General features: G+C 48.0%; 1 protein-coding gene across 1 annotated transcript; it reads right to left on the bottom strand.

Annotated features, from left to right (window-relative positions):
- Positions 1-7,490: 7,490 nt before the first annotated feature.
- LOC100823208 (calcium-dependent protein kinase 9) lies at positions 7,491-12,032 on the bottom strand. The gene is made up of 5 exons (XM_003559516.4): positions 10,658-12,032; positions 8,904-9,047; positions 8,649-8,801; positions 8,268-8,551; positions 7,491-8,174 (listed from the first exon to the last, which is right to left on the bottom strand). The coding sequence occupies exons 1-5, from the start codon at positions 11,448-11,450 to the stop codon at positions 7,797-7,799; spliced, it is 1,752 nt and encodes a 583-aa protein (XP_003559564.1). The 5' UTR covers positions 11,451-12,032; the 3' UTR covers positions 7,491-7,796.
- Between the last annotated feature and the right edge of the window lie 859 nt (positions 12,033-12,891).

Here is a 12,891-nt window from a genome sequence, read left to right on the forward strand (position 1 = left end):
AGTCTGATCAGTCTTATCGATCAAACTTTGTTCCTTAGCCAACCAGCTGCCTACCAAAGAAGCAATTTGCCTGAATCTCTGGAAAGAAAGAAAAAAAAGGAAAAAGTGAAGTTTAAAAAGAAATAATTGTGGTTAGTTCAGTTTGGCCTTTGAACCACAAAAGTAAGTGATAATTTTGCTAACTCCACCGGTTACATCATAGTCTTACACAACATGCTAGAACCAACTCTCGATGGTTGTAGAGTCAATGAGTCATGACTCAACCCGCTAGAGTTTAAATTCAGCACACGCGGGTGCGTTCTGTAAATTGTGTGCTGTCACACGCCAATACAGGCAGCCAAAATTTAGTGAGATTCGTGAATTTATCTTGTCTTTGTTGGTTAAAACGTGTGCATATGTTGGTGTACTGCGTATGTAATGGTAAAAGAACATAACAGTGTGCTAGCATATAGTATAGTTTTCGCTCACAACTTAAATGAATGTCAAAAAGTTCCAGTGATGTTCTTTTTTGTGTTCTCGGTTTTTTTCAAACAATGGACACCCATCGATTTTCATTAAATAAACCGCTGAATTGGCAGTCTTATACATAAAGCCTCTTCTCAATAAATTGTCTTTTGTTAATATGCTATTTTTAAGCATCAGCCAGAGAAAAGAATTAATCTTGAGGGGGATCTTCGGACTCTTTGCACCATTTCGCCCATGTTTAATGCAATTTCTTCCGTGTCATCATAGGTATACACTAATTTTCTCTATGCGTCTGTGTCATAAGATATCGAAAGCTTATTTCTGGAAATAGCAAACAAAAAAAAATCTGATAGGTCTTGATGGAGTTAAGGGCCTCCTTTAACCGAAACATACTAGAGTGGGCCTAGAAGAAATCAACACACTTTTATCAAGTGGAGAGCGAATAAAACTTTCTGCCAGTGGCCTGTATCTCGTATACTAATTGCTGCTCACTGTTCTGCATTATATTATAGCAACTAGCGGGGTGACCCGCGCAGATTGCGCGGTTAGATTTCTGTTCTGTAATAATGTTTTTATAGTTGTTTTAATAGTTTTAATTTGTATATGCAAAGATGTATTGTATTTGGAATACTTAAATTTTTTTTGGAATATCCTGTTTGTTATTTTTTTAATCTAACAAAAATATATATACAGATCGTCTGATGATAAGACCGAATATTTTGAATGCTTAGATTAGTTTGAATTCATAACTATGCGTATATTATAGATAAGATATACATTGCATGTTTTAGCATTAGAATTTTGTTGTTAACATTGTGTGCATACGAAAGAGTTATCTTGTACATGTAACATGTGTTTTTGCTGCATTTAACTATCTTTTTTTTTCATATGAAAGAGTTATCTGGAATTCTTTTATTTTGTTTGAGAAACATGGTACAGACGCTTCACATTAGTATTATATTATACATTATGTAGTCACGACATGTTTTACCAAGGGATTAGGTCAAGTACCAGCATCCAATACGGTCAGCCCGGCTACGGGTGACACGTATTTTGCATGTATCCCTCGATTTTTTTATATATTTTTAGAAAATATTTAATTTTCCTATAGGACTCGATAGAGTTTTCCGATTCATTCTTCACCCAGCGTTGACGCATCTGTCTCCGCCTCTTTGATTCTCACCATCATTCGGCGGCTCCAGCCTTCCGGCCTTCCTTTGTTGTCGGTTGATGCCTTTCATCTATCAGCCTCAGCTCGCCCGTTGCATTCTAAAAAAATTTAGGCATCAACAATAGCACGGAATAATTCACCAAGGGGACTTATCGATTCTTCTCATCCGTCACCTTCCTAGTGTTGCACGGGACTGGTCTATTATCCTCATTACTCACCTGCCGCTTTCGCCTCTGCAATTCCATCGCCGCCGCTTGCCGACCGTCTGACAGCGCTGTCGTCATCTCTTGGCTTCCCCTAGTTGTCTCCTGTCAGCCTTCGGTCGCCTCGTCTTCTCCTCCGTTTCTCCACTCGCCGACTGCCGAGGCCACCCGACATCTCCAGGCTCCGCACCCTTGCACGTTCGGGAGCAGCTTATCGGCCTGCCCATGCCTCGCCTTCTCCTCCATTCCTCCGCTCACCAACTGCGGAGGCCACCTGGCATCTCTTCTCCTCCATTCCTCCTCTCACCGACTGCGGAGGCCGCCCGGCATCTCCCGACTCCGCACCCATGCACATTCAGGAGCAGCTTATCGGCCTGCCCATGCCTCGCCTTCTCCTCCATTCCTCCACTCACCAACTGCGGAGGCCACCCGGCATCTCTTCTCCTCCATTCCTCCTCTCATCGGCTGCGGAGGCCGCCCGGCATCTCCCGGCTCTGCACCAATGCACATTCAGGAGCAGCTTATCGGCCTGCCCAAGGAGGGCTAGCTCGGAGCAGCGTTGTGCCATGTGACACGTGGTGATCATTGAGTTTGATTGTACGCACCATGCATCGCGTGCGCGTGAATTGGCTAGCTAGCTAGCTAGATCTAGCTAGTTTTTTTTATCGATGCATACAACTCTTTATCAAAATTGCACTCGGATGGGATTGAAGCATGACTTATCGCTCCTGATGCTCACAGCTGACGGAGATGGGCTCGGCGGCTGCGCCATGTCGCTCCACCTGACTGTCTCCTCCAGTCAGTGCTTAGATCAGTAGTTGCAGGCCCTGATCTGCATGTCGTCCTCCCGCACGTCGTCTCCAGCGGGCGCGGCGCAAAGTTGTCCGTGCAGAGGGCGCAGAACACGCGGCGGATGTGGTGGCAGTTTTGGGTCGTACAATTGGCTAGTCTGGCCTTTTTATTTTGGATCGTGATGCTCTTTGCCTAGGCTGGTTCAGATTGGATTCCAATTTCCTCTTATCCAATTGATTTATCTAGACCCAATTTCCTCTTAGGCTTCGTTTGGACGTAGATATTCGATGATTTGGCATCGAATTCGGCTGAATACCAAATTACCAATTCATGGACATGTATATATCTTCATGATTAATTATCACTTCAAAATAATTAGTACTAATAAAAATATTCCTGATTGTCAATTTGTCATGCATAATGTTCAAAGCAACATAAAACTTAACAACACCTGCAAATTGAACCATTGGTTGGATTAGAAACCACATAGAACTGACAGAAGAATGGTGGTGGTGCTGCTGCCGTATAGAGGGAGGGAGAGGTGCAAGGAGGAGAAGATGTGGTGCCTTGGCATCGACGTGGTCCAAAGAAAAGGGAATGGAGGGGCTGCCGGTGGGGAAGGAGATGGGGATGGAGGTGGGCAGCGTCGCAGGTCGGGATGGAGGCGGCCGGCGGTTGGTGGCGGGATGGAGGCGCTGTGGATGGAGGACGGCGGCGGCGCGGGTTAGAGGCGGAGGGGATGGAGGACGGGATGCAGTGGGGATGTAGATGAGTAGCAGGCGTCTGGATGGAGATGGGCGGTGGCTCTCGTCGGAGGGATGGAGGAGGGCAGTGGCAATCGCGCTAGCGAGAAAACTCCTGTTAAATTAGTGTCTCCGTGTTGGATACCCATGCGGATCCCAGGCTTTTTTTTTGACCGTGCGATAATTTTCGCAAAATCTAGGCCGTAAAATTTCTGCCACTTTAATTAGATATTAGATAGTATATGTATCGCCTTATTATATCAAAGTCAACTAAGTACTAACCAGAATCTGCTCGCAAAAAAAAATATTTTTTGAAACCAGAATCAAGAAACAGGTCAAGGCATGTCGTCAAGAACATTAATTGACCAAAGAGTCCCTCTCCGTAGACATAACAATACGTTGCAGTTCACTGTTCATCTGGTCTCACTACACTGCGGATCAAATAGCGCCCGTATATACAACTAGAAGCTAGGCATGTTCATTTTGAACTTGTAAACGGAAAGTTGAGAGTGACGAAGCAAGCAGCGAACAAATACCGCTAGTCTACTACGAAGTATAGAAGCCTAGAATGTATGTATACGTATCACTGTCTCTACTCCGGCTCGCTCTGACGCAACGATCTTTATCCGCTGAAAGCGAGAACCTGCTTAAAAGAATCGCATGCAGTGTGCGGCGAGCTGGACTCCTGTATTGGCTCCGGCGATGCGGCGTGCCGCATCATCGGTCAGTCGGCACAAAAGAACGGCGAATATTACATATAGGAGTATAATAAATGAACATGCCCTGCGTCAGGGCGTTGTTCGTGTGGCCGTGTGGCAGCGAGTAGCGATGACGATCCAGGCAACAAAAGGAGGAGGGGAATTGATGACCGATGATGCATTTCCCCGCGGAGCTTGTCTGCCCGATCACGACGGATGCCGGTTTCTGATCGAGTTTTATTTTCTTTTGAGGGAACAGATAAGGATAAGCTAGACTGACTTGCCTAGGTTCACTGCACTTGTAGACTTGTAGTTGAGCCATGGAGCGATCCAATTCATCCGTGGGACCTGAGTCGTCCGTTCGATCGAGCCGCATCAGGACGGACGATGTGAAAGAAAGAAGGAAATAGATGGTCTGAAGTCCGAACTCGAAGATGTGGAATCGTCGCATTATCCGTCCGGCCGAGCAGTACAACCGACGACGACAGGAAAGATTGTCTCACCGTCACATATTGATCGACGCATGTTAACAGCAACACATCCTCTTGCCAACCTTCTTCCTTTTTTTGCGCAAACCGGCCGTCTTGCCAACCGATTGGTGGTCAGGCAACGGTTATCTTCACTTCGACTCAGTCAGTGGAGGAAAATCTCAGAGACATCACCAGTACTTCTTCGTTTTGCTAAACGTTACTGCTACTGCAGCGAAAATCCGATCAATTGAAGGCCTCTGTCACAGGAGGAACAAACGTAGTGCTTGGCTATGCGATTGGGTTTCTGGAATGGTTTGTAGCCTACAACTGTGCCCGTATCATCGCTGCCCGCTCTCTCTGGACAGTGCCAAAAGAAAGGAGCTAATCGGTGGAATCTTAACCTGTTACTTCACGAATTGTCACGTTCTGCGTCGAAAGGAACCGGTGCCGGATTCCACAACTGTCTGCCTGGCTAGCTAATGGATAATCATAATGCCCATAAAAGCAGACATGCATGCCGCGCACATGAACGATGGAATTATTGACTTGTAGGGCCACGAGCAATGTGAAGTAAGCTTAGGAAAGAAGTTAGAGCCAAGTTCAAGAACAGAAAAAAATTGATGTAATGCTTATAAAGGATGCTTTGATGGGTCTCATCTGATAAATATACACTTTTATGAGACATGAAAGAGAGATTAAGTGACTACTCCCTCCTTTTCACAAAGGTTGGCGTATTTTGTTTCGTTAAGACAAGTTTTTGATCAATGATTACTTTATTGATATGTAAGTTATATGATATGGAACTATGATCATTAGTAAGAACTTTTAAAAACGAATATCATTGATATAAATTTCATGTATGAAAAAACACCTATCAATAGAGTTTTCGTTGGTTAAATCATTATCTTAACAAAACAAAATACGTCAATCTTATGAAATGAAGGGAGTAGTTGAGACAGCAGAGAGGTTGGCATGGCCCAGCCAAAGATTTTTGGAGCTTGGTGTTTGTACGAGAACCAATGCTACAAAAAAAATATCTTAGCGGCATGCTCCAAGGGTAAGATTTGGGTCTAAAGTTTTCTTAGCACCAGCTTATTAGCAAGGCTGCATACGGGCACAAAAGTGTGATGTTGAGGTACTCCCTCCCTTCTAATGTTAACTAGCACGAATTTAGTATAATATGAAACGGAGCTAGTACCATATTTATATAATTACTGCAAAAATAGTATGGCCTATGTTCAGTTGGGCATCTTACCGGGCTGGGTGCCGGGCTCACGAAGGATGTAGCTTGAGGTCCTGAACGTCCATCCGATTCATGAAAAGTGACGTCTCTTGTACTAAATTAGTACAAATTTTGTATTAAATGGATGGCATTTTTTTATGGATCGAAGGAAGTAACTAAAAACAAAAACTATCACATACTCCCTCCGTTTCATAATTATTGTCAAAATATTACATGTAGACATTTTTTAGAAATATATACATCTGATTTTTGGCAAATTCGAGACAAGAATTATGAAACGGAGGGAATAGCTTATTTTGACTGTAGCATCATGTCTTCCTGTCAATGCTGGTATGAGCAAAATTAATTATAAAAAATGTGATGAAAAGAAGAAACGTAATAGTACTTTGCTAAGAAAAAGTTGTCGCGTCTTTTTTGCAAAGAGATCATCGGTTAGTTATGTGTAGCAAACATCGTTTTATTTCTTTCTTCCATATCAACTTTTACATTTTCGGCTTTGCTAAGAAAAAGTTAACATCGTCCTCTTGAATATGCCCTAACAAGTAGAGTTCAACTCGACATACTTTTTATGGTATCTAGACTAGGCTATCTAATTTATATAATGAATTTCTCCATTGAATCAATTCATATCTCCCGTTAACAAAATACCATCAAACTGTCAAAGGCCACATGTGGTTGATAGACACCTTCTTTTTACTTTTCTACGCCACTTGAAGATAAAAAAAAAAGCGTTATACAATGAGCTATCACTTATACTCCCTCCGTTTCATATTAAGTGATTCAAATTTGTCCAAATATGAATGTATCTATGTCTAAAAAAGATCTAGATACATGTAATAGAAAGTCATTTAATATGAGACGGAGGGAGTATCACTTAGTGTTATATGCAGCGCGGCCGGTCATTTAAAATTGCGAAACGATCGAAATTACAAAGACATTTAAAATTAAGAGGTGATGTCTCATACAACGGAGAAGAGTGCTCTATCTTGAGCTAATAGAGTCTCTTGGTTATGACTTATGAGAAGTCTTGCAACTTTTTGTCCTTCATCTCCACATTCAGACGTGATTTTTCTAAGTATAGGCAACCTCTTCGTACACTGCACAAAGATGATCAGACGACGTACGAAACGTCCGCGCATAAGGTCAGGTCACGTAGGACATGAAAATAGATTTTTCGTTTGATGAAACAGAACTCGATGAAACATGATCATTTCACTAACAGGGGCCCCGGCGAGGAAGCTGCACCTGCTCTAGACGGGCTGTGTGTGTGGCTTGTCTGGCCGGATCGGCCTGGTTGGGCTAGAGCAAGTTGTGGTCCACTGGATGGTTCGCGAGCAGCGGCGACTGGGCCCGGACGGCCGCACGTTGGCAGGCTAGATTTGGGCTCGAGCTAACCTAAGGTGTTGGGCTCATAGCGGAGGCTAACGCTGCTGCCACGTCAACTGGGCTCTGTGGGCTGCTTCGCCTGGAGAGGCCTGTCGGGTCGTGGGCGACGGCATTGAGATTCGTTGCAGTATCCCGGTAGTTTTGGGCCCGGCAAATGGCGAAAGTGCTTCCTTCGTGTTCGTGGCATGAGGTGCTTCATGGGGGCGGCGCAGCGTGCACAATTAATTCGGGTCTAGACACTTTGTTTTTCTAGCATAGTCAATCAAATCTGAATAGTATTATTTTTCCTGAAGAGGCATCAAATCTGAAATCGAAACAGTTTCTGCAACAAATTGAACCCTTGTGGTAACTTGGATTCCTTTCTACAAATTGAACACCTGTGGTAACTTGTGCAACTAGTTACATCCATGGGCCAACGCATGTTGAAAGACATTTCCCTTTCAATCTTATACGGAAAATTCAGATGGTCTACAACAAACGTAATATACAAAACAAACTGAAGAAGCAGAAGACCAGGAAATTCGAGTGATGTATGCTGTATGCATCAAAAACCAAGCATCGCACATTGACCAGTTCTGAATCGGGACCCTGAAGTCTGAACATCATAAAACAAGTGCGGCTAGCGTTAGCGTGCCATGGAGATCGATCCGTCCTTGATGAGGCTGTTGCTGAGCGTCTTGAACCGCTCCCTGGAGTACTGCCTGGACGCCTTCCGCCAGTCCGTCCCGGACTTCATCATGGCCACGAACTCCTCGAAGCTGACCCGGCCATCCTTGTCCGTGTCCACCTCTTGCAGGACGTGGTCGACGACGGCGTGGTTGGCCTGTCCGTTGTCGTCGGCGAGCGCGTCGGCCAGCTCCTGGCGCTCGATGTAGCCGCTGCTGTCCTTGTCGAAGAAGAGGAACGCCGTGCGCAGGTGCTCGTCATTGGAGAGCCGCTGCAGGTGGATGGTGATGGCCACGAACTCGGCGTAGTCAAGGTACCCGTCGCCATCCACGTCAGCCTGCAGCACCAAAGCATAGAAATGATCAGGTGGGGGATTGCCATTTCAGGACAGGAGAAATCGTTGAGAATGCTAGCTAGCGATCGAGCTTACGGCCTCCATGAGCAGCTCCATCTCGGGCTCGGCGAGCTTGGAGCCGACCTTGGTGAGGCCGGCCTTGAGCTCCTGGAGCGTGACCCGGCCGTTTTTGCCCGTGTCCATGAGCGCGAACATCTCCTTGATCACCTCCACCTCCTCCGCCGACAGGTGCTCCGCGATCACCCGCATCGCCTTCTTCTTGAACCGGTTCATCACCGAGAACTGCTTCAGCCTCGCGCGCACGATGTCGCCCAGCGGCACGTTCGGCGCCTTCTTCGCGTCCTGCAGCCACGGGTGCTCTGCCCACACACCCAAAACATACATGCATGTCAGTCAGAGATCAGCGAACCAACATTCCAACAAACACCTTGCATGCATAGAGTTAGCACGCAGTACCGAGGACTTGGCGGGCGGTGAGGCGCTTCTTTGGGTCCATCTCGAGCATCTGGCGCACGAGGCTCTTGGCGCTGTCGGAGATCCGGGGCCAGGGCTCGCGCTGGAAGTCCACCACGCCGCGCAGGATGGAGCGCGCCACGCCCTGCTCCGTCTCTGCGTGCAAATTCAGATTTCAGAGTCCAGACCATGATGAATGAGGATGCCTTCGATCGTGTGCATGCGTCGTGGTCAATGTCTAGCTGAGTGAGTGAGTACCGGCCCAGAAGGGAGGGACGCCGCAGAGGAGGATGTAGAGGATGACGCCGGCGCTCCAGATGTCCACCTCGGGGCCGTAGTTACGGCGGAGCACCTCCGGGGCCATGTAGTACGGGCTGCCCACGATCTCCGTGAACCGCTCGCCTGTTGCATTTTGCTCAGTTATTTTCTTTTTCTGAGAAAGTAGTAACACATTGCACATGCAAGTAAAAAAAAAAGGAAAAAAAAAGAGGACAGACAGAAATTTGAAACACAGGCCGCGTGCCATTCCGTTGGCACGCGTTGGCGAACTGGGCCGAGAGGTGTGCAGGCAATTACGCGAGCCATTAGGAAGAAATAATCGTCTGTACACAATTGCTCATCTCTCTGGCTCTAATTTCTCATGACTTTGGACGCGGTCGGTTTGACGATGCCGATCGACCTCCTCGACTACGCAATCTGTGGAAGAACTAAAAACACCAAACTAGCTGACGAAATCACGAAACCATCCCGGTCCACGTACTCGCGACCAAGCACTCAACCTGACGATGAGGCGCGCGGCGTGTCCGGTGAACATTGCACCCCGGCCACAGTCCCCGGCAGCTGGAAGCGTTGACATTTTTACGGTGAGCATTTTGTGTACAGATTTCACTGTCGTGATCGTAAGCGGCAGCTGAAAATTTCGCTGTAAAAACGTCAGCCCGCTGCAATTAACGGCCTGATACCCAATTGTCGCGCTGGTTTTCAAACTCGGAGATTTTCTTTAACACATTGGGAGCTTAAGCGGAAATTTTAGATACGGGCCGTGCCATTTATGCTGGCATGCGTGGTGAACTGGGCCGAGAGCGAGAGGTGTGGACGCGATTATGCTTTGAATAAAAGAAACCGTCTGTACACAACTGCTCATCTCTATCTCTAATTTCTCATGGCTTTCGACGTTTTAGGGTTTGACACGGCCGACTGGCCGATCGACCTCCTCGACTACACGATCTGTGGGATGCGATCAGTCAGGTACAGCGAAGGGGAACAAGAAACACTCAAAACTAGCTAAGCTAAGGCTGACAAAACCATGCACGTACTCGCGACCAAGTACTCAACCACTGACAAGGAACATTGCACCCCCGGCAGCCGGAAATGTGGACATTTTTCTCATGGAGCATTTTGTGTGTAGATTTCACTGTCATGATCGCAAGGGGCAGCAGAAATTTTCGCTGTAAGAAAGTAAGCGCGGCACAACGGCCGGGCCGGGTACCCATTACCCAAATGCGCGAGCTTAATTTCACTCATTTTTTACCAAACTTCTGTTTTATCTTTCCGAAAACAGTGCCCCACGGAAAGTACTAACAAAGTCATTCAGAATTGCCGCTAAAAAACAAGCGTAAATAAAGAGACTAGATGCTGCTGCTTAGCTTATACTGCTCCCTCCGTTCTAAAATATTTGTCGCTGTTTTAGTGCAACGGAGAGAAGAGAGTAGTAATTAGGCTCCCTAATATGTAGCTAAAAATAATCTCGGTCCATGTATGGCCGGACTACAGCGCGAAGAAGGCGCGCGTTATACAAAGAACAAGTCCAAATTCAAAAAAAATAAAAGCCTAGAGCAGTTAGGCCATGGACTTTTTAGCGTTGCTTCGGTTGATAATTGCACAAATCATTTTACTTGCACGCGGTTTGTCTACTTGTTGTACTACTAATTGTTTGCACGAATTAAAAAAAAAGGAGGAAGCGAATTGTGCAGGCAAGCAAGCGAGCAAAGGCAGCGAACGATGGAGCTGACCTGGCCGGAAGAAGACGGAGAGTCCAAAGTCGATGGCCTTGAGCTGCGCGTCCTCGCTCTTCCCCTTATACAAAAAATTCTCCGGCTTGAGGTCCCGATGCACGACCCCGGCGGCGTGCAGCGCGCGCACAACCTCGGCCACGGTCCTGGCCGCGGCCGCGGCGGCGCGCTCCGTGTACCGCCCGCGGGCCACGATCCTGTCAAACAGCTCCCCGCCGTCGCAGAGCTCCATGACGAGGTGCACGGCGTCCACGTCCTCGTAGGCGGCCCGGAGCCGCACGAGCGCCGGGTGGTCGGGGAGCGACGCCATGATGGACACCTCCCGGCGCACGTCGGCCACGTCCACGGCCGTCCGGAGCCGGGCCTTGGGGATGGACTTGCAGGCCAGCCGCTCCCGTGACGGGCCGCGGTCCGTGGCGAGCCTGGTCACGCCGAACTCGCCCCGGCCCAGCTCGCGGCCCAGGTGGTACTTGTCCGTCACGCGTGGCCCGCGCGGGTGGTGCGGCACCACGCCGTCCAGCACCCGCGGGCCGCCGGGGCCGCGGGACGGCGACGCCGCTGCGTATGGGTTGGGCTTGGGCCTGGGTCGGCTAGGTCTGGGCTTCGGGTTAGGGCTGGCCCTGGCGGCGGTGGGGCTTGGTTTGCCCTGGCTGTGGCTTTGGCTCGTGGATGGTGTCGTCTGCGGCTTCTTCTTCCTGGTATACGGCGGCGGCGGCGGTGCTTCCGCCGACTCGGGCGCGTGTGGCTGAGGCGAGGTGGTGGTGGTGCAGCAGAACAAGCAAGCGTTGCCCATGCTGTATGGGACGACGTTCCTTGCCTGTCCTAGAAGCTTCTGGGTGCTTCCGGACCTCCCTCAGTTGCCCAATTCAGCTGGCTGGCTTCTTGCTCTCCTCCGCTAGCTAACTACTGCGTGGTGCATGCACTCCAGAGCTCTCTCTAATCTAGTCTGCGGGGTTTACTGGATCAATGGAAGAAGAAGCTAGGAAGGATGTGTCGTTGCGGGGAACGGGTCCATGCACTCCAGAGCACGGCAGCGGGGAGCAGAGGAGGAAGGGATCAATTATATTCCAAGAGCAGTTAAAAACTCTGCTTGCCTCGATAAACAAATCGGAGCGATCGAGAAAAGGGGGAGGAAGGAAGGTTGCTTCGTGTCTACGTACGTTCTACCAATGGATGATCAACGGACGGGAGAAACTTAAAGCGGGCAAGCGCGCGAGGGAACGGAAACGGTTTCTTTTTTCTTCCTCTTTCGAAGGCCTTAACAGCTTTCCGAGGCTGTGCAGTTAAAAAAAGAAATCCTGTCACTTTTGCTGCCTCCCTGCTGTTCTTTTTTCTGCTGCTGCAGTAAATAGTTGTCTGTTTCTGGGACTAGAAAGACCATTACGACTTGCTGCATCGATGCAATGAGTTGGTCTTGTCTTGTCCCCTCGATCCCGTGTCGTTCACCTGCAAAATCTCAGCTGCCGTTGTTGAGGTGTGAAAACCGTGTGAATACATATAAACGAGTGTATATAAGAGGAGAATGACCTGGAGTTAAGGCGTGAGAGTGAAGGATGCTGACGGGGAAAAAATAGCTGTCCTTTTCTTTGAGAGCTACTGGCGCCGAGATAATTAACCACCGAACCCTTCTGGCTACGGTTACATCTATGGAGAGAAATTGATAATTATGATACGTAGCGCATGCTCCAGACGAAGCGCGGACAAAAGAGAGAAATACGAGGATGCTATCTAGAGCCCATCCATGTCATCATCAGAAGCAATTAGGTATATGGTAGTTGATGGATAAGCAACAGGAATCTTCATGGACAGCGACATCGGGTCGCTGGACTGCAGCGGACTAGTAATAATATTAGCACGAAGGCAGACAACGAACAAGCTAGAAAGGAGTGCGCTTTTACGCTTTGGCGTTTCCGCTTTGGGGCACCTTAAGCCAAAAGTTATCGCAGCTTGAGAGGATTAAACAACTGGGAAAGCAGCGGTCAAACAGCCTAGCATGCAGCGGGCATGATTCGACGTGCAGCAGAGCAGAATGATGTATCCAGCGATCCAAGCAAACCCCTGGTATCATTCCGAGCCTTTCTTCACCTTACCCAGCCAATCAAGCGAGTTTACACGCTTAGATAGCTTACGGAGACAACGCGGCAAGTCAATTAAAATCTTAATGCAAATGTCGATATTCACTCAGAGATCTGCTCAGCAGAACTACGCTTTCCCAGAACACAAGACGCGGTATT

Source organism: Brachypodium distachyon, chromosome 1 (assembly GCF_000005505.3).
Source record: "Brachypodium distachyon strain Bd21 chromosome 1, Brachypodium_distachyon_v3.0, whole genome shotgun sequence".
Lineage (NCBI taxonomy): Eukaryota > Viridiplantae > Streptophyta > Magnoliopsida > Poales > Poaceae > Brachypodium > Brachypodium distachyon.

Coding starts and splice junctions, on each gene's coding strand:
- LOC100823208 (XM_003559516.4), bottom strand. CDS start 11,450: ATGGGCAACGCTTGCTTGTTCTGCTGCACCACCACCACCTCGCCTCAG. Junction 9,048..10,657: donor CTCCGTCTTCTTCCGGCCAG/GTCAGCTCCATC, acceptor AAAATGCAACAG/GCGAGCGGTTCACGGAGATC. Junction 8,175..8,267: donor TGGAGCTGCTCATGGAGGCC/GTAAGCTCGATC, acceptor TTGGTGCTGCAG/GCTGACGTGGATGGCGACGG.